General features: G+C 44.8%; 1 protein-coding gene across 1 annotated transcript; it reads left to right on the top strand.

Annotated features, from left to right (window-relative positions):
* The first annotated feature begins 11,036 nt into the window (after nucleotides 1-11,036).
* LOC124854959 (conglutin alpha 2-like) lies at nucleotides 11,037-13,095 on the top strand. Its single transcript, XM_047343867.1, has 2 exons — nucleotides 11,037-11,407; nucleotides 12,589-13,095. The coding sequence occupies exon 2, from the start codon at nucleotides 12,613-12,615 to the stop codon at nucleotides 13,093-13,095; it is 483 nt and encodes a 160-aa protein (XP_047199823.1). The 5' UTR covers nucleotides 11,037-11,407; nucleotides 12,589-12,612.
* Nucleotides 13,096-25,695: the final 12,600 nt, after the last annotated feature.

The raw sequence follows: 25,695 nt of genomic DNA, 5'->3' as shown, positions 1-25,695 counted from the left end.
GATCGGCTAAAGACGGAGAGGTCTGAGGGGTCTGACCTCATCGCTCTCTCACCGAGCAGACCCATCCACTGGGTTTCAAACCAGCTGACATCAGTGTGCAGAGCTTCATTGAGTTCTCCTCACTGCGTCAACATCTCCCCTCTCCTTCTCCAACCAACATGTCCTCCTTCCTTCCTCCCCTCCTCCTTCCAGCCTGCCGAGGAATCCCCTTTGATCTGTGGTATGACAGCAGCTGCACTGTGCAGCTTCTCACAAGCACATCAATCAACTGACAAGGGCTGTTTCTGCTCACACACTGGTCACAGAGCTGCGGAGAGGTTCTGCGGAGCTTCTGGCAGATTGGTCAGTTTAAAACCGAAGTGATGGAAACATAAATAACATTAGATGTGCAGGCAGACATGGATGGACATGCTATAAGACAACAGTGGCGTCCGGGAGATTTACGAACCGTACCTTTTATATTTACCGAGTCACTTTGCATGCATGGGGTGTCTGTGGCTCAGGTGGTAGAGTGGGTTGTCCATTAGCGGCAGGATTGGTGATTCATGGTGTCCTTGAGCAAGAGGCAGAAACTCTGAAGGTCTTGTTCTGCTCTGTTAAAAGTCAACAGGGGAATAATTACACTGCAACTCAGACTGCAACTGACCATTCTCTGAACCACGTGCCGCAACGTGGCATGCTGTACATTTCACAGCTTCAGTTTTCATTAGTCTTTCACACTGTAAATCAGTGACTGATGCAAACATTCCTTAAGGAAGGAAACATATCAAAGCTCCAAGCAAACGCAAACGCTCAGATTACAAGAGTCCCTGCCATCTGTTCCAAGAAGCTGCGCTCTGATTGGTTCGCTGGATGGGAAGGTGATTATCATTGGGTGATGCAAAGGTCCAGTGACCCAGCACAGTCAATTTACAACCTCTGTAGGTCCGGACTCTGTGTGTGTGTGTGTGTGTGTGTGTGTGTGTGTGTGTGTGTGTGTGTGTGTGTGTGTGTGTGTGTGTGTGTGTGTGTGTGTGTGTGTGTGTGTGTGAGATCAGTATCAGCAGGTTGTTCTCCTGTGAGTGCTGTATTCAGATTAGGTCACACCACTAGAGAGTAATCCCTCTTTGATGAACATATGTTTTAATCCCACAGCCGTGCAGAAATCCACACGTCACATGCTGTAAAACCCAAAAGGAAAAAGGAACAAGAAGGACAGAGGCTTTCTTGAGGAAAGACGGAAGTGAGACAGAAATGGAAAAGAGCCTGAGGTGCCACAGAGAGAGAAAGAAACGAGGGATTAACCATGAGAAGCAGATTATTGAATAATGAAATCATGTTTAAGTTGTAACCCTGTAATTAAAATCTATTATGTGGTTGATAATATTAATTTTTAGTCATGTAATTTCTTACATAAGCCGTTTTCAGACATGAACAATGCAGCAGCAGTTTTTTTCGAAATTATTTTTAATCACAGAACAAATTCTAGGATTCAGTAACATTTTGGCCTGCTGCTATTTAAAAGGGTTGCTCCTATATTACCAGTTGTGTTGAGAAGTGACCCCTCATCGCTCATGAGGGGTCATAGGGGTTAGAGTGCGAGAGGTGGCGAAAACAGACGAGACACCAAACTGAATTATGTCGGCTAATTGACAGTTACAGGTGTCGGGCGCAGAGCCAGGAAACGTCATGAGTAGATGTTCGGTGCCTGGTGAGAAAAAACCTGTAGACATCTGTATACCTGTGCCTGTCGGGATGGTAAAGTGATTCCCCTCATTCCTCCTCAGCTGTACGTGCACAGTGAAGCACAGAAAGGCAGCAGTCAGTCGTGTGAAGTTTGCTGCGTTCTTTGCAATTCAGGTTGAGGGTGTGATAGCAGTGAGTAACATAAACCAGCTAATTCTTCCTTCTGTGAAACGGAGGGAGGAGACAGACGAACACACACACACACACACACACACACACACACGTTGGCTGGTAGCCGGTAGCCGGTCCAGATGGCAGGAAAGCAGAGGGTATTAATGGATAAAGTGAGGGAGATGGCGGAGGGGGTGGGGCCCTCAGCGGGGGCGAGAGGGTTAAATCTCCCTGATTGGAATGCACAGCTGCACCGGCACTCACACACACACACACACACACATACGCAGACGCACACTTACACACAGCTGAGTATGTGCGGACTGCGCAGAAGTTTCTGGAAGTGTAGTGAGACTTCACAGAACCCTGTGACTCAGCAGTGGAAGTCTGCTTCATGTCTGTCTGCCCATTTTTAAATGTTTCTCTGTCATTTCCATCACATTCTGTCTTCTCTGGTTCACTGTCTCAACTTTTATCCAAGTTTCGTGCCTCAGATCACTTTAGTTCACGATGATCATGTTGCATATATATCGTGTACGTCTTTATACCGTATGTCCGCCCTGCAATCTGCTGGTGACCCTGACGGCGTGGACCCCCACCTCTCCACTCCCCCCAGCCCCACCCAGGGCCCTTAAACAATAAGTGGTGTAGATAATGGATGGATGCACTCTAGCACTGTAGCGGCTCATTAACGCTCAGCATTAGATGAGTAAACAGAGACAGACATGGCCTTGTCTGTACTCTGAGTTCATTTTATGCGCTCATATTTGTTTGTGTCTTCTCTAACCTTACAGACATGGACAAAACAGAGGAAACGGAGCACAGCCAATATTTCAAGTCAGATGATCGGAGGAATACATTTTTATGTTTGAGAAGAAACTTTGCAAGATGGTACGTTGGATGATCGCGGTTGTTGACAACGCGGCTGCTTTTGCGTGATCATCACAACCCTCCTCTGCCATTGTTGCGCTGCCCTTTATTGGAGGTATTGACAACCAAACCAATGTAGATGTATGCAGGCAGTGACAGTTCCATCATTTGAAAACGATGCATGGCTTTTTAAAGGCAGCGTAAATGAGCCTAAACGATCATACCTGTCCCATCAAGCCACGAGTTTGGTGCATTCGGTTCTTCAGCTTGCAAATCGTTTCTTCGCTCTTTTCTCTTTTCCATTTTCTTGTCTCCAACGTCCTACTTTTCACTTGCATCCACTCAGATTGCATCTTTGTAAAAGGGTCTAAATTATGCACGACGTCCAACGTCCTCATGCTTCAGAGTTCAAGGGTCACATGGCACGTGCATCCAAGGAGAGTCAGCCATGCTTAAGTTAGCCTATACCTGCTAAAAGCTGTTTTGTGATAATCAACCGTGTCACCGGCCCCCCCCCACAACTAGCCCTGCTCACCACTTTCCACTCAGCCACCTCGAACCCTTATCTTAACGCACAGCGTCTTATTTGCTGTCTCACTTTGTGTGTGTCTCTCTGCAGGAGCCCACGATGTGACAGTGCAGACTCATCCGACAGCTGTTCGGGATACGCTCACTGGAGTGGAACGTCGAGCAGGAACACGGCAATTAGTTGAGTAGACAGTTGTTTTAGTGGTAGACAGAAGAAGTAAAGGACAGTAAAGCCACCGTGGTGTAGCCGGTTACCGTGTTTATTTACTGCTACGTCACTGAGAGGAGACGTAGCAGGCACATTAACCTGAGGTGAACACGACGTCGCCACCTGTAGCTCAGTGCAATAATACTAAACTAAGGTGTTTATTGTTGAGAGGTTCTGAATACATTTTGTATTCCTGTTTGTGGTGTTACGTGATATTTTAAAACGGAAACTAACTCGTGATTGGTCGAGCGTGTTTATCAGCGTGACCTCACTACTGCGGCTTCATCCCCTGATCGACTCCAAATGCGCAATATGGCAACGTTCATGTCCCTGATATTTTGGCTTCATTTGTGGATAGTGGGAGGAAGTGGAGACGCGTCGTACCAGTTGATGAAAACACCCAAATGGATCCAAGTTGTCGATTTTGATCACATAGAATGATTTCCCTGGTGTTGTTGTTTTGCACATTCAAGCCATTTTGTTGAGTGTGTGTGTGGGAAAGGACAGATGTGAGGAGAACATGGTTATTCAGCTCAATTTCCTGCAGCAACATGTTTTCACTGACGTTTTATACACAGCATGAGGAGGGCTGCTGTTCTGTGTGTGACGGGCCGTGTACAGCACCAGATTATAATCCAGATGTTTGATGTGTCATCACTGCTGCTCTGACACGTCATCCCTCTCTCTATCCCTTTGTGTTCAGTGCTCTCTCTCTCTCTCTCTCTACCTGTCTATCTCTCTCTCTCTCTCTCTCTCTCTCTATCCATCTATCTATCCATCTATCTTTTTTCGTTTGTATACCTCTATTAATCTCCGTCTATTCCCTCTCCCCCCTTAGGCCTCAGCCTCTCTGTGCCCCTCTGAACTGGTTTGAAGTCGACCAGTGGGGGAGCATGTGGGTGAGAGCGCCCGGGCACCTGCAGGTCTTTGTATTGGAAATTGAGTTTTATATTTTTTCATGAGGCCAGCAGGTAGTAAGTACCTGCGTGTGTGCGTGAGCGTGCGCGTGTGTGTGTTTTCAGTAGATGAAAGCAGACAGGCTGCAGACACAGCAGAATAATCACTGCAGAAATCACAGCAACCAGGAATCAGATCCACATGTTCAAAGGAACATTCCTACGCCAGTCTTCGCTGTTCAAATACCCAGATAAGACACACAGATACGATTATGTTCAGTTTAATAGTCCAGAGAACAACCTAATATGCTTATTGGTGGGGAAAGTTACATTTAGCCTGGTAGTATTGCACAGAGAGGAAACTAATCTGTATTTAATTTGGGATTTATGTAACACTGACAATCGAGATACACTTCATTTGCAGCCATTGTGCCAGTTTAAGCTTTGAAATATAGACTTAAAAACAAAAAAGGATTAGAAATGTTTGAGGAAGAAGAACAGTATGGCTAAAATAGCTTGTGTGCATATGTTTGTTATTGTCTATGTGTATGTATGCAATGATGCATATAGTAGGTGTGAGTGGTGTACATAAATCCCTTCACATCTCATTCATTGTTCATATAAATATATATATATTTTTGAAGTCATTGTGTCAGTAGCTTCTGTCTGAGCTGCAAAAGAAACAGTTTTTTGTCAAATTCAAAAATCGCATGCACGTCTGTTTTGTATATTTCAGTCTTCGTAGAATCAGTCGGACGTGCATGAGCCTGATTTCCACTCAGTGTTAGGACATGAATGGATGTAGACATGTTCTCAATCAATCAATCAATCAATCAATCAATCACTCAATCAATCAAATCTGTCTCCATTTGTCACCAAACATTTACAGCTGCCTGTGTTTTGCTATGAGGTGAATATTAAATGTAGGAAAGAGGGTAGAAGATGCTGTTTTGTTTGTATGGTACAAACCTTAAGGTTCAATTCCCACACAGCCACTGATTATCTCTGTGATACAAACCCCGGATCCCTCTGGATTCAAACCCTCTCGAGGATTCCCCTTTCAGACATTTCTTTTCTAGAGGCGCCCCCACTGCTAATCCAGATTTCATTTCAAATGTCAAGTGCTGCTATAAACCCACAGCACAGTGGCAGGACCACGAGCACCTCAGCTGGGTGAAGCTGCTGCGTCGTTCAGTGGCAAAGTGTCTCAGCTGACTTGTGAGGGAAGAGAGAGCTGCAGTCTGATATAGATCTGCCGTTCACTTTTACATTACCCTTCTACAGTAGCCACTAAAAGATTTAGTGTTCAGTGGGAAGAGAGTACGACAACTGCATGATGATTGCATAAACACACCCACACACTGCTAATGTTAGGTCAACAAAGCTACAGTAAACTTTCTTATGAGTTGCTTCTAAGTCGTCTCAGTTTGTGCCCTGAGCGAATCTGTCCTGTGGGTTTCATTCCGTGCTGGAGGGAAACTCCGCTGCCTTGTCACAGCAGTCGTCAGCGGCTGGTTGCTGAAGTTACCCTCTGCTGCAGCCGACTGGCTGATATCGAGCGCTGTGTCTTTCTGGCAGGCAGTCGTTTATTTAATTATTTGTTTTTGAAAAAATCTCCTAAGTAGAATGACGTTGAAGTTTTTGATGTTTCATGATGCTCAGTTTCATTCCAGCGACACGGACGCCAAACAACCATCTGAGACTACTAGCATCTCGATAAGCACAGCCACGTAAACCTGTTCGAGTGAATGCATATGGATTGTACACACGCACACACACACACACACACACACACACACACACACACACACACACACACACACACACACACACACACACACACACACACACACACACAGGTGTCTTTCAAGTCATGTATGACTGAGCTGCACGGCTGAGTGGACTCCAGCATGAGATTTTCTTCTAAAGCTGTCTGATAACGCACCGTGTGTGTGTGTGTGTGTGAGATTATGTAACAGTTCCCTCTGTTCTTGTTGTATTCATGAATACACAGATATGTTTGTCTTCTTCCTAATTAGAATGATAACTTGGGCCTGCAGCTTGAAGGAGGGATGAAACACACCACACCTTTATTTCTTGCGTAACGCTTTTGAGCTAGATTTCAATAATACATCACCAATATGCATTTTTCAGTGGCTTTGTGCAAATACAGTGGTGACACACGCTCATGCCTGCACATGTACGGTATAGAAGAGCCCGTGATGCTGCTGCTGCTGGGGGAAGCCCTCCGAAAGAAGAAGGTGTAGTGTCCTCCCACCCACACAATAACGTCAGCAGGTCTAATAAGATGACTCCAGTCCCCAGGGTGGAGGTGGTGCGGGGGAGGACTGGATGAGGATAAGACGGATAGATTCGTAGATTTAACTAAGATAGATGAAAGGGGATAAGGTGAGATAGAAAAACCAGATGATGCCCAAATCTTCAGAAACTATTCCTGGACGTTGTTTGCTTTTTCATTCATTACTTCAGTGAGACATCTTTGGTGTGTTTGTCCTCAGTCTAACAGTGCAGCCAGGCAAACCCATACTGTTTTTAAATATACTGCATGGTGCTCTGGCTACTCCTACTCATGTTTTTATGATTCCCAGACCAAACATGATACTCCTTATACATGAGGAAAATGCATTTATAATTTTATGCATCAGGAAAAGACTGTAAAATTTGATCTGCGTCTGATCGGATGTCTCATTTTTTAGATTAGTATGAAAATCCATCACTCTGTGTGTGTGTGCATGTGTGTGTCTGTGTGCGAGCGTGTGTGTGCGATGGCTTTCCTTTCTCCTCTACTGTACTTCAAAAATCCCACTTAGTAGGATCCAGTGATGGTCGCTGATGAGACGGAGGAGATGAGAAAAGCAGGAAGAAAAAAGGCTGGATGATGAAAGCGTGGGAGTCAGAGCGGAGGGTGGGACGAGGGGGGGGGTTATGGGATGGGGGGATGGGGGAGGTGGTCGGGACAGACAGGGAATGGAAGGCAGAGAGCGCAGGCTGACGGATGAGTATTGATTATCTGTGGGAAGCACAGGCATTTGTATTGATTTAGACTGGTGGCAATATGTACTGTACAAATGGGTGGGAAGAGAGATGTTTTCCTTCCTTTAGATGTAACGCATGCTTTTCTGAGGCAGCGTGTGCACGAGGGTCGGAGGAGAAGATCAGGTAGTAGTGAGAGGAGCCCTCGAGCAGATTCAAATCAGCCTTTGTCAATGCAGCAGTTAGTGGAGTGGAACTGGAGCCAACATTTAAAAAAACCTTATGGGAGCTGGTTTGGGGCCAAGCCTATGGTAATGAGAATATGAGCTGAAACTCTGTGCATGACGGAGAGACAGGTGTGTGTGGGGTGTGTGCTGACTGGAGCTCGGCCTGACACCACACTGCATGCTTTAGCTCACAGCTGAGAGGGGAGACACACACACAGACACACACAGACACACAGCAGATTCATTCCTCCTGTTACGACCAGCGAGTCTTCACAGTGGATGTTACTTTACCACAGACAGATCCTAGGAAAGTGTGATACAGTAAGAATCGGGGGACTTTGAATAACCCTGTTATGTGTGAATAAATAAATCCACTATCCTCCTTTCAAACAACTGCAGATTAAACACAGTTAAAATTCACTGTTCCCCTGTTCTTATTTTGTTTTACATAAAAGCCACGAGTGTCTCCGTCGTCCTCCTCGGTCTTGCTGCTTCAAAAGACTCCTTAATTGGCTCGCAGGCTGCCAGGGGTCTTGAAGGAGAAGCTAAACCTTTTGGCAAATGATTATTTTGATCAGCGCAGTCTAGTGTGATGAGGTTGGCGAGCGGCTTCTCGTCTGTGTGCCCAGCATTTATCCAGATCCTGCCAGGGGAGCTGATGTTTGAGCAGGATCTGTGGAGTGCACAGGTTATGGCTGTTCAATAAAAAAGACTGAATTACCGGCTGTGTGATTACAACAAATCTCACTGTAACGTAATTACACCGATTCCAAGAGTCCAGCAGCCAGAGGGTTGGTTGCTACTACTTTTAAAATGTTTTCTTACCCAGCTGAGTCCGTCCTCTTAAGATCCTGTGTAAATGATGATTTAAACTAATTAAGTTTATGCATTTCAAAGTAGGGACTATGGATTTGTGGCTTATCACCGTGCATCCATTGCTCCACGGGCCTAACTGCTGCATCTGCGTGTCCGGCACTTTCTGGATATTTCTTTACTCAAGTCAGTTGTGCAAACATGTGAGTGTGTAGATTGTACGTCTCATATCCCTTTGTACAGTATATGAACTAATCCCTGATTACATATGGTTGATGGGGGATTGGCGTGCTGGTCTGCAAGTTAGAGATAACCACCAATGAGCACACTCGTCAAAAATATGCCAATAGATTCCCTGAGCATTGATTAAGATTAAGATACAATGCAAATTGTTTGGCTGAAAACTTTGGGTGCATCAATAAGTCAAACTTTATTTGCAAAGCACCTTTCATTACTTTCACCTTCCACAAGTTCAGACATTTCTCAAGATATTGAGTAGGGTGAGAAAGCAAATGTACGAGTCAGGTGATACGGACATTTTGATCCAGCCAGTAGGTCTGTTGAAGATATTTCTGAAACACGGTGGACAAGAAACTGCAAGAATACAAATATATTGGGATCAATAACAGGTTCCTGTGGTTCCTGTGGTTCCTGTGGTTTCTGTGGTCCTGGGCAGCACTCGGGCTGCATAGTTCTGAATCAGCTGAAGCTGGTTTTGAAAATTATGGGGTAGATCGGATAGTAGAACAACACAGAAACATGTATTGGTTTTTCTGTGTCACTCAGAAAAAGAAATGGAAAAACTTTATGATGTTTTAAGGTGATAAAAAGCTGATTTTAAGACAAGCGTGAAGTCAGATCAGAGTCAAAGATATTTTTTTCATCACCTAAATAATAATGATCTTAGAAGTGAACTCAGCCAAACCCAGTGATTTCAGGATTTCAGGAGTTTCACTTGTCACAGTTTCTACATTGACTTTTCGCTGCTCGTCTTCCTCGTCCTCCAGCGGGAACAAGAGCAGTACTGGTAGGTCAGAGCAGTTTTATTGGTTTTTCTGTGAGTCATCCACTAACACACATATAACCTTTCAGTCTTTGTCGCCCTTGAACATTTCCCGCAAACTCTTTTTTTATTAATCTGTGACCGTGTTTGACTGGTCAGATTTTCATCCAATCAGCTGTCAGATTTGAACCCTGAGCGATGCTTTGAATCTCTTTCATTCTCTGTATCCTGTTGTCAATTACTGTCAGGTTTCTGCCAGGCTCTTCCTGTTGATGTCAGCGGGAGTCTACCAGCGTGGGCCCTCGAGCTGAGCTGCTCACGAGCCACATTTACAGCCACCTCACACCAGCGTAAACCTCTGTGTCTTTCAGTCCGTCTCCCCCTGAGTCTTTATCACACTAAAACGCTCTTCATTAAATATATATAGTATGTATATGTGATCGATCTTGGAAGCAGCGCCGGAGTTTAAATTGATTATCAAATCAAACTGCCCATAAAGATGTTGAAGAGGCAGTTGGCTGATTGAATACAGGCGGCGGAGCATGAAAAATATACCGAACAGAATGTGAGATATAATGTTGATTATGAGTAGATGCATAAACAAGCCAATTTTTCAATTTCCCATTATTGAGGCTTTACTTCCATGTTCACTGTGACATGAAGGAGAAAGATAAAAATCCATTTAGCCAGTGTCATTGACATCATATATGTTTATGAGCTCACACAACACTTAAGATTCAATCGTGGCAGATGTCCTTTAGCAGTAAACGGTTTTCAATAGAATCATGTTGCACAGTTCAACGCGCCGCTCTTTCTCCTGTTGGTTGGCCGACGTGTTCGGAGACAGCTCGTGCGTTGCAGTGAAAGCAACGGCTCACGGGCTTTCTGCAAAGCAATTATGGATCCAGACCAGAAACTTCCAACTGGCTCCTCGTGTGAGGATCAGTTACTCACACTGGTCTGGTACGTAGGCCAGTCAAACCAGAATCAGGTCTGTTGAATGAGACCTTGTGATAATCCGTTTGGCTTTTATGTGGAAAAAAAGTATTTTGTGGCCAGAGGAGGTCACTTGTTCTGCAGTTTTAACTGTGGTCACTGGTCTAAATCACATAATCTTATACATCTCATAATGAAAACCCAACAAGTTTACTATCTATATCATATTTAAATGTTTATAGGAGATGAAGACACCTTTAATCTCCACTGAGCACCTCTTTAATACCTTGTGTTTCTATAGCTACAGGTTATAACAGTGATAAAAAATGAAATAATATCAATAATCCCACTTTAAGGTGCAATGCCTTTATAATAACAATGATTCTAACAATCCTAAATTTCTGTGCTGACTGTCGAACCGCACAAACTAATATATTTTTCATAGCGTTTCCATTATCTGCCTCTGCCTGCATGGTGATGCATGAAACACTGCGGTGCGTGCGCGCCCAACTTGGCTCTCTCGTGCCTGTTTTTCGCGCGCGTGTATGTGTGCGCGTGTGCGTGTGTGTGTCCCACTGTGCGCTACGTCTCCATAGCCAGGCATCACGTCACGTGTCAGGGCTCCCGGGTCCTGGGCCAAGTTTTTTTTTTGTTCTCCTCCTCCTCCTCCTCCTCCTCCTCCTCCTCCTCCTCCTCCTCCCGAGTCAGATCATCCACGGAGCTCCGGCACAGCCACACGGCCCCGACCCTCCCGTGCGCATCTCCGCTCCACGCTGCGTAAAAACCAACACCTCGGCGAACATGGACGGATGGATGGACGCACGGCTGTGGAGGGACTGATGTTCCCGTTCAGTCCGACACGAGCTGCATTCTCTGATCACTTTTATTTTGTATTTTCAAAGGATTATTACGTTTGATCTGTGGAAAAAAGGCGAAAGAAGTAAGGAGGGGATTTTTTTTTTTTTTGTTGGTGTGTGTGTGCGCGCGTCGAGGAGAGACAGGGAAGCTCCGGGTTGCTGAGGAAGGCTGGTGCGCGACAGAAACACGGAAAGTCACGGATCATGCTTATGGGAACTTCCGATTCCGTCTCGATAAGGTATTTTTCACGAGAATAAAGTTGCTCCACAATGTCTGACACGTTTTTAGCATCTATGTGTTCACTTTTAAAACAAGGAGAAACGCAGGTGATGGGCTCTCCACTCCCTCCGGCGCTTTTCATTTCCTTTGTCACCTTTTGGAAATGCATGTGCGAGGACTTTCCAACATTATTCTGATCAGAGCAGGGTTCATGTTTTTCATTTGATCCTTGAGGAGCGCGCAGAACTGCCTCCAACCTCAGATGCGCTTTTATCTTCCAAACGACAACAAAGCCCATTTTACATAAAAAGCCCATAACAGGGACAAGTGGATTATCATTACCAATGTTTAATTTATGTATTTCATGTCATAATCATATTAATAATGATAAAAATTGGGATCATTGTGGCCATGTATTGTTTTCTTCTTCTTCTCTTTTGCGCATTCCCTGCCCACAAATGTGTGGTGTGGGCTAAAGAAGCTCCAGCAGAGCAGAGTAGTCCATCTGTTCCATCACATAGCAACAGGAAGACAGAGGGAGACACAGTGATAAAAACACTCACTATTCCCACTATGTCACTATATGATTGTGCAGCGCTCCTCTGGCTTATTGTCATCTCGGTCCACTCGATTCATTTTGTGTCTCTCTTTGGTGTAAAAGCAAATAATTGTCCGTCTGTGGAGCCGAGTAGCGAACGCACTGTATCACTGATGATGTGTTCGCACAATATCTCTCTGATGTTCCACAGGGACTCACTGTTGTGCACGGTGATTTTATTTTCTATCAGAGGCAGAGGGCCGCTTTTGTTCTTTTCTTTTAAGTGGAGAGAGAGAAACAAAAGGGAGAGGGGGGGGGACACAATGTTTAGAAGTGACAAGGAGCTTTGTGAAATAGATGCTCGTGAAACGCCTCGAGCGCTGCCAGGTTAGTAAGTAAATATTGAAAATCTGTGTAGGGATTGATTGCAAAGCAAGTAGTCCTGCCCCCCCAAGGGGACGGGAGGAGGAAAGTGTTTATTTGTCTTTTCCCTGTGTGACTCGTCTCCAGTGGCTCTTTGCTGAGTTGATCCCCGTCCTCTTCTCTTTCTCTCACTATTTCTCTGCGTCTCTGCAAATGTTCTTTTCCTCCGTCTCTGCCGCTCTGCTGTCCACCTCCCTGTCCCTCTCCCTCTAACCTCCCTCTGTCTGACCTCCCTTCAGAGTGGCTCTGCCTGATGCTCTATCATGACTGATGGCGAGGGGAGAGCGCGCTTTCAGTACGCAGAGTGCCAGGAGGGGCAGGAGGAGGTGCAGGAGGAGGTGAGGCTCGCCATACCGACGCCCTACAGGAACGATGCCCCGGGTCACGATGATGACCCTGGTGGAGGCAGTGATGAAGAGGAGGAGGAGGAGAAGGAGGAAATTGAGAGGAGAAGGGGGCGTAGGAGCAGCCGTGGTCAGGGAGGCGAATGGAGTCCTGAGGTTCAGGAGCATGAGGAGCAAGAACCGGAGCTGGAGGTGGAAGTTGGACCAACACTGGGAGTTCGCATCAGGGCTCCTATCCGCGATCCAGACTGCGTCTCCGAGGAGGAGGAGCAGCAGCCGTACCCGGCCCTGGTGCCCGTGGCCTTCCTCTGCTTAAAGCAAACGACCAGGCCTCGAAACTGGTGTCTCCGTGTCGTCTGTAACCCATATCCTTTCCCATACTGGAAATCTAACCCTGTCTGATACCTGTGGTAAGACCAAATGTGCCCTGAGTCCTGTACATGTGAGTACTGCTTCTCTTATCTGCTGATGGATGGCACGTGATTCACATGCTTTCAAGTCCAAACTGTACGTCGAACATGTTGATGTCAGCAGCTGATGCTAATGGGTGTTAATGGTTTGAAAGCTTTGCATTAGCCATGTCAATTAAGCAACTCTGCTTGTTTCTAATGGTGGAACTGGACTGTTCTCCCAACACTGGGGTGACATGTCCTCAGACTACCACTGTGTGGATTCATGAGATCAAGGGCTTTGCAACAGGTGTCTCCAAGGGAGGCAGTGGCCTGGGCTCCCGAGCTGAGTGGGGGGGCCTCGAGAACGGATGATTACTCTAGTCCACGGCAATGAGAACATTGTGAGAACCTCCTTAAATTCTATGATCAGCTTTGTACAGGGGACTGAAATGACGCCCTCTTACAAGGCTCCATGCCACCAACCTTCTGCCAAAAGCCTCCTAATTTAGGAGGTTGGACTGAAGACTAGAATGAATAAATGTGTGTGTGTGTGTATGAAGGTTTGCACTTAAACTTGATTGCTATTTATGTTTATGCACAGTTTGACCTCGTTTACAATTTCTGACAATAGAAGAGCCCTTTGAAGATTGTAAAGATGAGGTTTATTATAATGTGCTTCTTTGTGCCCGGGGCCCTGAAAGTCCCCAAAGTGTGAGGCTGTTCATATAGAATCAAGAGGCCTCGCTTGTGTTGAGCTCATCTTCAAATGATTAACAGTAGCTACTGCTATTGATTTTCTGTCCTGCAGCACCTTGAGGTTTGGATGATGTTAGATTTTAATCTTGGGTACGAGCTTGTCCGTTCTTTATGGCTAAAAGAATAATTTACCAAATCCAGTGAGATGGTCAATCGCTTGGTCAAAGGAAACCATGATGTTGCATTTTGCTTAAAGAAGCCGTTTTAGCTGCAGATTTTACCACTTGTTGTTTTTTGATGGTGTTTTTTGGCCAAAGGACAAGGACCAGCAAGTTTTACCTGGCTATGCAGGCCTATAAATACCTAAATGAATATAGTGAGGTGGCATTAATGCGTCGTTATTAGTGTTGAAGCAAAAGAGAGAGAGAGTCTATTGGGAATTTCACTGTACTGCAGCATGTTATTTCTTTGGTTACCTCTCTGCACGCATTTGTTTGGCATTGTTTCTGGGCTGGGGTGGCATGGTGGAGCAGTGGTTTGCTCAGCTGATAGCAAGAGGGTTCTTGGTTTGGATCCCGGTTTTGTGTAGATTTGTCATGTTCTATCTGTGTCTGCGTGGGTTTTGATGCCACAGTACAGAAAATGACATGCAATGCGGTGCTTTCACAATGTATTAGCATTATATCGATATATATATATATTGAGCATTTGTTTTATTGCTTTTGAAGAAGTATTTTACGTCACAAAAGACATATTACAAATAATTTGGGACTAAGATACACACTGAGCATCATTTTATTTAGCAACAAGCCCATATTTCTGTCTCCATATAACGATATATATACATCTGTTTGATAAAGCGGTCTAGGCCCCCTAAAAATATATCCCTAATTTTTAAAACTCCATTCCCCAGGACTGAAATGCAGGTTGTCAAATATTTCAAACTCAAGATAACCAGGATTCTGTTATCGAATAAAACTTCCTACAAGGCCACGCACAACATTAAGTATTTAGTTTTCACGGGCTAAGTATCAATGAGGACTTTATAAAAAGTTCTTGGAACGCCCCTCCAACGCTCGAGGACACTCTCACCGTGTCCATCCTGTTTCGGTTTGAGAAAAGGTTTGATGAGGAGACGCTTGTGTAACTGGAGCCTTTGACACAAACGACCATGTCATCTGCTCCATCAAAGCGCCTCCTCCAGCTCAGAGGTTTTCTGTTTAATGCCGCTCACCACACTTCCAAATAGGACATTTCCCTCTGGGGATTAATGTCACAGTGCTATATTTGTATACTCTGAACTCTTGGAACTAACGAGCCCGGCCATGGAAGGACAGAGGTACTTTTTGGAAATCCTACAAATGCACATCTTGTTGGCTGTTGATTTAACGATTAAAGCACAAAGTAGCAGGGATCCAGGCCAAGTCTGTTTCCTCCCATGCTGCTGCTCACATACAATAACTGAACGTGTGTTATACTTGAATCGCTGTAGTTTTCACATGGTTTGTATTGTTCTAGTCAGATGAAAGCGAAGCTGAGGTTTTAACATGCACTCGCATATGCATGTAAAACACGAGTAGATGAAAGTTAAAGGAACACAGAGGCTTTCATATGAAATAAGAGCAAATCAGAGCAAACAGATGAGAACAGGAGCGAGGAGCGAGGTGGAGTCTGAAAATGATCCACTTGTCTCCAGTCAGACATACATACTTAACCACGAAGGACATGTGGCTGTGCAGGCTGCTGTTTGACAGATGTTAATGTTGCATTACGGGATGTCTGCTGTGTTGTCAGTGCTGTAGCAGGGATGATAGAGGTTAAGAAGCACATGTGCTCTTCACCTCGTTTGTGTCCCGATCACATTTCAGATTTCTGAATGCTTGTTTGGTGTCCAGGAGTTTGTACCGAGCGCAACACGGCTAATGAAGGAGCTTCTCGCTGTCACTGGCTTAAGACTGGAACCAGGTGATGTCACAAGAGCTGATCTCGGTGACTGGACAGCTCCTTGTGTGTGTGTGTTGTTCCTCGGTGTCTGTGTGTGTGTGTGTGTTGTTCTTCGGTGTCTGTGTGTGTGTGTGTGTGACCCACCGTGTAAGCAGCGCAGGGTTGGTGGTCCACGGTGGACTATGTAAATATTATTCCCAGTATAAATGCTCTGCCACTCAACCACACAAAGGCTTATACTCGCTGGTTAAACTGCTCACAGAGGTCAAGCAAACCAGTGATCAAACCTTTTTTTTAAATGTTTTTACTGCATTGTCTCATTTAAAATCCAGATGCTGCAAATCTCTAATCTGGAATCAGGAACCAATCGAACAGGTCACAATAACAGGATTTCCTCATCCATCATGTTTATCAGCTTCATCATCATCGATCATATGAGGATGTTCTTAAAAGTAAAATCCATTCTATTAGTCAAGCTGCAACTACAGCAAAGCAGTGAGAGATTAAAGTTGTTCATTGATGAACCTGGAATGGCTTTTTATTGATTTTGCATTCTGAAACAAGATGCAAGATGAAAAGCCTCAAACATTTGTCTTTGTGCTTCTTTGTATTTGTGGGTCCATGTTGAGATGTCGGTGTGTTCAAGCTCCGTGATTGTCAGCTCCTGAAAAACAGCCTCATTCAGGGCCGGAGACAACGTAGCTCATTGTCTCAGGTTTAATTTGTTCTGCTGTTTTTTATTTTTACATCTGGCTTTATGATCGTTTAACAAACCAGAGGAAGGACTGGAGTGTTTCTCAAATGTATCCTGATCTTTATAATCTTTGAGGGTAGCATAATACAAATATATAATATGTAACAGTTCTTCCTTGATGTGCCTAAAAACAATTTTACCAATGTTATATATGACTTTTTTTTTTCTAACAATGTTCAAACCCAGAGAAATCCACAATTTTATGTCGAATTTATCCGAATTACCCAATGCTGTGCTCATCTCCGCTGTAACCTCCGGTTTGACGTCAGGTGGAGGAAATACACACTTGTTAGTGAGTCAGATGTTTGTGTTGGTCACAAGTAATGGATCAGGATTATTCATTGCAGTTTGCTAAGTTACGCAAATATATCTTAATACATAACTTCTGAGGTCTATTGGAACGACTGGAAAACCAGTTGCTTTAAAAATAGAAAACCTTTTCAGTGATGTGGATTTTTTTCGGATGTAACGTAAATCAATTTGCAGTCAGCCAAAAATATGAAAAACCAGCAGTGGTGTGTGTGTGTGTGTGTGTGTGTGTGTGTGTGTGTGTGTGTGTGTGTGTGTGTGTGTGCGTGTGCGGTCCAGTAGATAATAATGCTTCATATTCAGTTTTGCCTGAATAGGCTGTTTCAGGGCTGATGCTGTGACACCATCACAAGACTGCATGTTTATGAGTCTCTTGTTAGATGATGTGATAGAATAACAAGCTGATTCATGCTGATTGGATCAGAGTCAGGGGCCAGACGAGGTTAATCCAAACCGATGAGTGGATTCATCATGCTTTCTGTCTCCATTAGTCATCCTATACTCAACACATGTAGAGCAATGCCTCTTGTCCTTTTCTACGTAAGTTAATGAATGAATGAATTAAGCTATATTGAGACACACACACACACACACACACACACACACACACACACACACACACACACACACACACACACACACACACACACACACACAGAACAGCAGGCAACCTGTTTTCTTCTGTTTTCTTGCTACTTTGAGGGATGGGAGTCATCAATTATTTCTTGTCAGATAATTAAGCAACTCTTAGTTCAGCAGGGAAAAGATTATGAGAAACCCGAGTTAAAAACATAAATCAAGTATAAGTGATATCTGCAGGAATGTGAGACTGTGGCAGAAAGATTTAATACTCCCTGACATGAGGGGGACAAACTACTCAAACGAGTTTAAATCTCCGACACGAAGAATCTCATTTAAATGTAGCCTGGGTAATTATTGACTTTAAGTTGATAAGACGCCTTATGATTTGCAGAGGGGGGGTCTGTAACAACCTGCAGTGCAACGGTGATTAAATGATCCCTAATCAGCTCCGTCTTCGTGGCCAAAAAAGTAGATTTGGCTACTTTCTCTCGCTGGCACAGCAACATAATGTCAGAGAGGTTTATTCTCTCTGTGGCGTGTGTTTGTGTGCAGCTCTAACTTCCTATCTGCTGTGTGAATGACAGAGAGAGGTGGCCTTGATGTCAGCAGGTTGTCCTTCTCTCCTACTGACACTCAGACAGGCATCCTGAGGTGTGTGTGTGTGTGTGTGTGTGGGTGTATGTGTGTGTAAATGCACACAGCTTCTGTGCACTCTCTGCCAGACTCTGTGCTCATCTTGCTGTATTGATACTGAGCAGTTTTTTTCTGTGTGTGTGTGTGTGTGTGTGTGTGTGTGTGTGTGTGTGTGCGTGTGGTGACTCAATAGATTTGGCCTGTGCTCACGATAACAGCAGATTGTGGGTCATGAGCTGCGCATCACTGCAGATACAGAGGGATCCTGTCTCTCTGACGTATGAGGCACTGGCACGCCCCGCACAATCCTCACAAAAATGTGTCGTGTTATGTGTGTGTCGCTCTCCGTGTTTGCGGTAAAGCACCACTTTCCAGGACTGTCTGCAACAGCTCAATCTCCACACAACTGCAGAGACACAGAGCATTGACGTGGACTCTCTTGCACAAATGAAAAAGAGCAGAACGCACACAGATATAGATTTGTGACAAGTATACTTTCAATTCTCAAAATCCTCATAGCTAATATACATTCCATCTGTCCATTATCTATACCTCATGTCCTTTGAGAGACCCCGATTCAAACCAAGAACATTCTTGCTCTGACACGACGATGCAAACTGCTGCACCACCTCCAATAAACATTGTTTCTGTAAAATATTTGCAGAGAAACTAAGCATAAATAGTCTCCCTGCCTCTGTGATACCCTTTATAGTCATAAACCGCTCTATGTTGGCAACAGTTCCCCAGATACACAGCAGCCATGGTATGAAACACACATCTCAACAGAGATCCCGTCTAATGACCAGATTTATGCTGCAAAAGGAGAAAAAAAACCTCAAACATTCACCAAAACACTTGAAGTACATGTTTACCTTTCCAGCAAAAGTCCGCAATGCTTCATAAAATCTAAAAAACTTCTTTTTAACAACACAAGTTAGAATATACTGTACCGACTTCCAAAATCTGTATTCATATGACATCACTTATGTAGGAACAGGGGCAAGTGGAACACGGCTTTAAAAAGTAAAAGCATCCACTGAATTATTTACTCAGACAGCTGCTTGATAATATTATTATTTCATCAGTTTTAGACTCTTGTGGCTTTTTTGGGGTCTAGACCACATTCAACATTTTAAGAGGGTTGACTTTTTTGTTTAATAAAAAGGAAAAGTGTAGACTAAGCTATGACGTGGATCTTTGTTGTTGATTAGAAATACATGATGTGGTCAAACAGAAGTAAACTCAGATTTTTTTTAATAGGCCTCCAGGTATTAAGTAAGGTTGTTGTCTGTGTGTGTGTGTGTGTGTGCGTGTGTGAACCAGCCTGTGCATTTTTGGTGTGTGTGTGTTGTGGGATTATTTCCAGTACAGTAGGATCTTCATTCCCTGGCTCACTGTACACAGAGCGCTTTGCAAAATGACCTGAAACAGTCCTGAGCTTCAAGTGCGTAAACTTGGGCTAAATGCATGCAGGAGTACATATGTTTATACTCAACTGTGCACACACGCACACACACAGACACACACACACACACACACTCATGCGTTTAGGCGGTTACCGTTCTCCTGCCCCAGGCGCTGAGCTCCTGACTACAAGAAACACTCCAGAGGAAAGCAGTGTTTCAGATTTGGTGTGTTCGTGCTTCCGGCCGTATACGGTGGCTGGTGATTGTGAAATGATGGATGCCACCAGGGTTCTGAGCAGAAACACTGGGATCTGCACAATCACATCATCCACAACAGGGTGGAGTTTGGAGTTAGAAGATGTTTTGTCCACTGCAGATTTCTGTCTGGATTCAATAAACAGGATACAGTGTGTTAATTATTAAGTGTTCCTGTCTCTCTGCAGTCTCATAAAAAAAAAGTTTAACTATTCCTTTTAAGGGAATGCTCAAAATGTCAGTGCAACAAGAAATCACAGTGTAGTCGTCCACATGCTTCAGCAGCAAACCAGACGGTAGTTAATCAGAGCACACTGAAGACCTGTTGAAGGTTAGAGGTCAATCTGAGTGCTCAGGGTCAGAAGGTCAATCCGTTAAGGAGCAGATCATTGAGTTCTCCAACGTCCCCCTGCTGTCTGAAAACAACATTGTCCTGGGATTTTAATTTTAGTTTCTCTCAACTTTTAAAGTGCGGGTCTCTCTGCACTGCAGCTCCCTGTCACCGCTGAGCAGAGCTGAAGACGGACATGTGTCACCTGCTGAGACGCCAGCTGCTGCCAGGCGCTTCTCTTTCAACCTGCCACTGCCGATCTCCACCTGAATGATTAGTGTCCTGACACCGGTAGACGATCCCTAAAGAGCTGATGTCCATTTCCCATTATTTTACTGTGTGTGTAACAAATTGGTGGAAATACAAATTGAAAAGGAGGAGGAAGGAAATGATTTTATGTGTTTACCTCTTTATGTCTCGATTTACGTGTACGAGAAGGCACATCTCACTTCTGTCACTCAGAGAGCTGTCAGTCAAGTTCCTCTCACACTGATATGTCCTCTTCTCTTGTGTAGGAGGGCTTTTTGGCAGCTGTCGCCATGGCTACGCATCATGTTGATGACTTTTTCAAGTGCACTCTGTGTTTGCACGGATCAACCCACCACCCGAAACCTGTTCTGTCACTTTCATCAAGGAAATCCAGACTGAAAGTGCAACGTAGCTCCTCTCTCTCTTTTCCCCCCCCAAACGCATCAGAAAAAGAATAATGACGGGGAGATGACTGCGTGTGAGTGAACGAGTGCAGCAGGCGGCATGTTGGTGTCAGGCGAAGCTGGAACGAGCGTGGAAAGAGGGGGGAGAGATTAGAGAAAGGATTGAGAGAATAAAGAAATAAATGAAATTGAGGAAGCAAATGGAGTCTGGGATTGAAAGCAGACCAGGGGGGTCAGAGAGAGAGAGAGGACAGGAAGCTCAAAGTTGAGGCAAGAACACGGAGAGGAGGACAGGGTGTAAACAGGATAAAGAGAAAGGAATCAGGACGGAGAGGGAGGTGACTACGGCCGCGACAGACGAGCAGGAGAAGTGAGAAAGGACAGAAATTGGTGATTTGAATCCAATCTGTTTCTGCACGACGTGTGTGTAGTCAAACACGGTGCTCACGGCCAATCAATTGTGAGTGACGAGTGCGCACCTCTCCTCGCTCTCTCTCTCTCTCTCTCTCTCTCTCTCTCTCTCTCTCTCTCTCTCTCTCTCTTCTCTCTCTCTCTCTCTCTCTTCGGATGTGTTGTGCGTTTTGTTGTCTCTGCTGTAGTTAATGGTTCCTGCAGAGAAGTTGCAGCAGCTTCCTCGTCCTCCAGACACAAAACTATACCTCTCTCAGCCTGCACCCCCCTCCCCCCTCTCCCCCTGTTTCTCTCCCCAAAAAGCTGAAGCTGAGTAACGTGTGCTCCTCCTTTGTTTCTCCTCCTTTCACGTCTCGTCCCTTTTGTCTTTTTTCTTGCTGCTTAAACCTGTATGAGCTCTGGTGTTTTTATTTATGTTGCTTTACCGGAGGCCAGGATCAATTATGCATGTTTTTACATTTTTACATTTGCAAACGCAGACTTTCTTTGTTTGATGATGAGATCACTTTCTGAAATGAATTGTCAGGGTGTTTCATTCTGTCGCATCATTAGTCTTAGTGTCTCAGCATTTGACAAGGACTCACTCCCAGGATCTGCTGATTTACTGGCATGAGGTGTGTGTGTGTGTGTGCTAGCGCGGTTTAATTTGGGGGGATGAAGTTCAGTAACACTGGACTTAGACCGATAGTCATAAAGTAGAGAGCTACATAGTGCATCGCCAACAACACACTCACACACACACTTTCACACACATTCAAACACTCACACACACACACACCTCTTAGGAAGAAGCGAGAAATAACCAGCAAAGGCGATAATGTATTTCTTTTTGCGGAGGAGGTGCTGTGAAGGAGAGGTCAGCGCGGGGCTCCCCGGGGGAACGTGCATCGTGCCGGGGTTGGGATTGTCAGCTGACCCTCGATGGCGGCTGGAGCTCCTTCTCTTCATCTCGCCGCTGTCAACGGGATGCTTAGTATTCAGTTATGTTTTTAGGTCATATTGCCTTGTTGCGTTTGCTGTTTAGTGTCTACGCCGCTGCTCCTAATGAGGTTATTTTTTGTGTGTGTTGTTGTTGGGTGTGTGTGTGTGGATGTGTGTGTGTGTGTGTGTGCGTGTGTGTTTGCACTGCTCGTGTGTCTGTGGGTTCCTGCTGTGCTGAGCCGTTTCCCCACAGTTGAGCTCCACATGAATAACACAGCAGCCGTCGCCTTGCCGCTGATCACATTACTGTCTGAAAGATGATTGGAATGACAGAATCACACACAGAGAACGACACGGAGAGGCCATTTGTAATGTCCTACTTTAAACGGACAGCTTTTCGTTTCACACAACAATGTTTCGGAGGCAACTCAAATTGATCACAGCATAAAAAACAGGCACACAATGTTCAGGGTATTCACAGACACATATTTCCTCCGTATTACCAACTCTGAATACCGGAGCAGCTTCTAAACGAGGGGCTGTGTACGTTAGGACGGATGCACATCTGTGTGTGTGTGTGTAATGGTATGAAAGAGTAATGCAGAGATGGATGAATAAATAAAAGATATAGAAAAACCCATCAGAATCCGGCACTGGGTTGTCATGGCAATGCAGACAGCGCAGTGTGTGTGTGTGTGAGTGAGTGAGAAAGTGAGATAGAAATCATATTCACTGCAATGTTTTCTAAATGTATATGTAACTTTGTTCCTGCTTACAGACACAGAACGGCCGTGTACTCTGAATACACAGGAGAAAAGAAACAGATGTAGAATAACAGTTCAGTGTGACCGGGCGTCTTTGTATTTTCGTGTTCTCAATGTTTCATGTTTTGTTTTTGCAATTAAATGCAAAGATTAAACAGGACCTTGTTTGTTTTAAGGCTGCCTCCAGTTCGAATTGTGCTGCTCCATGTTCTCTGCTGATCTGTGCGTGTGCTTGTGTGTATAAGTGTAAGAAATGCATTTACAGCAGTAGTATATAATGGATATAGCCTGATACTTAACTGCATATCCTCAGAGACCTGAAAACTGCAGCCTCTTGTCTCTGGTTCTCTTCCTTTCTGCTCTGCATAGAGAGATAGGTAGACAGTGTGCATAGATAAGTGTAGTGTGAAGAAGTCTTACACCAACCTAGTTTTAATGGCAGAGTGGTGATTAAAGGTTGATGGTGAAAGAAAGTGCCTGGTGAATTTAGAGTGCAGGTTGTGTGTTGCAATTTGTGTGTGTGTGTGTGTGGGTGTGAGAGAGCGAGAGAGAGAGAGCGAGACTGGGTGAGAGAAGAAGAAAGAGACGTCTAGGACGGTGGGATTCTCTCTCAGCAAAGAGACTCGTACTAGAAACTACCTGGTTACTAGGCAACAGGATAGCACTGCTGCACATTGGAGCAATGGGGATAGGGGATGTCAATCTACTGTGTGTGTGTGTGTGTGTGTGTGTGTGTGTGTGTGTGTGTGTGCGTCCATGCTTGAGTGCTGAGTCAATAACTATATTATTTATGAGTAATTTATAGAAAGAGTGTGTTTTGGGAAATAGCACAGGAGGTGGAGGGGTACGTGTGTGTGTGTGTGTGTGTGTGTGTGTGTGTGAGATGGTTCACATCCCGACACAGGGGTCGTTGAAGAGGTCCAGAGGTTCTGACCCGGGGTGCACATTGAACGGCGGAGGCAGAGTGCACTTTGAAGAAGTCGCTGTTGCAGATGATGGTTGAGCGAGGCAGCACACGAGCGCTAGTGCACCGAGGCAAAAGGCAGATGAAGTGGACCCAGCCTTCGTGCTCAAGCGCCGGTCATATCAGATTTGTTTTGGGTGATTTAATGCACTGGAACATGACCAACACCATATTGAACTGACACTGAACCGACAGTGGAGTCGCAAAAAGAGACGTGCGGAGTAAGAGGAGATGTCACAGCTGTTTCCTCCGTCGACAGAATTGAGGCGTCTCACCGAATACAAGTCGAGATTTCAGTTGAATCATTGAAATGATTTGAGTTGAGATGCGAGGTGCACACGTACAGGGAAAGTATTTGCACGGGGGGAATCTGAATTGGCTGCGTGAACAGACTGACATCATTTCTGACCGCAGAAAGAGTGTGTGAGGGCAGGATATTAAAATGTGACAATTTATAATATTTTCCTCAGTCATGGCTTCAGTCGGGTAATTACAGCTCCTTACCACCAGTGTCAGAGTTCTCCACAGTGACATGAATATTAATCAGCCAAGCGCAGGTCTAAAGATTCATTGTACATATGATTATTTCTGAGATTGTGTTGCTTAACACTGTTCGCCTTAATGTTATTTCGTGCGGCGGGCCATGTTGTCTGTCAAATATGCAGCGATGTTGCCCTTTGCCAAACGATGTCAGAGGGGAAGTTGTTTGGGTGAAACATTTGCGCATTAGGAGGCGATCGCTGTTAACACCACAAAGATAACACCACAAAAAACGAAATTTATTCTAAACAAGAAGAATAGACCTTGGTCCTTAGCAGGAAGTAGAAGACCTCCGAAGCAGTGCAATGAATTTGATGCGTCAGATATGAAAGAGACTTCTCCACGTGGCCTCGACTCGGGTGGTGAAGTTCAGGAATGGAGCAGGAAGTTGGGACGTCTCATGAAGGCTTCTGATTGGACGGTATCCAGAGTTGAGGTGAATGGCAGCAGAGAGAGAGAGAACATTTAAAACTTTGACAGCTTAAAGGTGATTGGCTCAAGGCAAGCGTGTCAGGTTGGGATTGGATGAACAGAGAGAATGAGCTGGTGTGAAAGGCAGAAAAGTCTGCAAATATTGAGTCTGACAAATATAATATTAACGAATGTGCAGGATGATAGGATTGAATCAAAAATCACATTAGAACCACTAAGTGACACGTGTGTTCTGTCTCGGTTTACAGTTGGAACAGTTCATTCAAACTCAGTGGTGCGAGAGCAGCATCAGTTATAAACTAGACGCCTCCACGTCAGTGTAATCAAACCAAAACCAGATGAGCTGTCTTCCCCTGTAAATGATGTATTGTTCTCTGGTAGGATCGAACTTATCATTGTTTGTCTGAACTCATAAAGGTTACACACATTCACACACACACACACGCAGGCACCGGGTCAATGGAGATGCATTAATCTTCTTTAGACAGATGGAGACAACATTAATTGTTTCTTGGAAGGAAGGAAGCTTCATCAAAAACATTTCTTATTTGCTGTGTGTTGTGTTTGTGTTGTGTGTGTGTGTGTGTGTGTGTGTGTGTGTGTGTGTGTGTGTGTGTGTGTGTGTGTGTGTGTGTGTGTGTGTGTGTGTGTGTGTGTGTGTGTGTGGTGGGTGGGGACTGCCGTTTAAAGTCCATTAGGCTTCAATGAAGGAACGCTTCTTTCGCTGCCCCCTTGTCTGCCTTCTAATGGAACACTAATACAACAGTTCAAACACACATGGAAGCTCATCACACACACACACACACACACAGACACAGACAGCCACACACTGCCATTTCCGTGACACACACACACACACACACACACACACACTTAGCCTTTGTGCGAGATGAAAGGGCATTGTGAAGCAGCTGACCCAGCCGAGGTGCAGCAGGCCTGATGTGTGTTAAACAGATTTTAGCTGAAGAGGCTATTTAATGGTCCTGTTATGTACTTGTCTGGAGAGAAGGGAGCC

This window comes from Hippoglossus stenolepis, chromosome 16 (genome assembly GCF_022539355.2).
Source record: "Hippoglossus stenolepis isolate QCI-W04-F060 chromosome 16, HSTE1.2, whole genome shotgun sequence".
In the NCBI taxonomy this organism is placed as follows: domain Eukaryota; kingdom Metazoa; phylum Chordata; class Actinopteri; order Pleuronectiformes; family Pleuronectidae; genus Hippoglossus; species Hippoglossus stenolepis.
This window is presented reverse-complemented; position numbering and strand designations above follow the sequence as displayed.

Coding starts and splice junctions, on each gene's coding strand:
- LOC124854959 (XM_047343867.1), top strand. CDS start 12,613: ATGACTGATGGCGAGGGGAGAGCGCGCTTTCAGTACGCAGAGTGCCAG.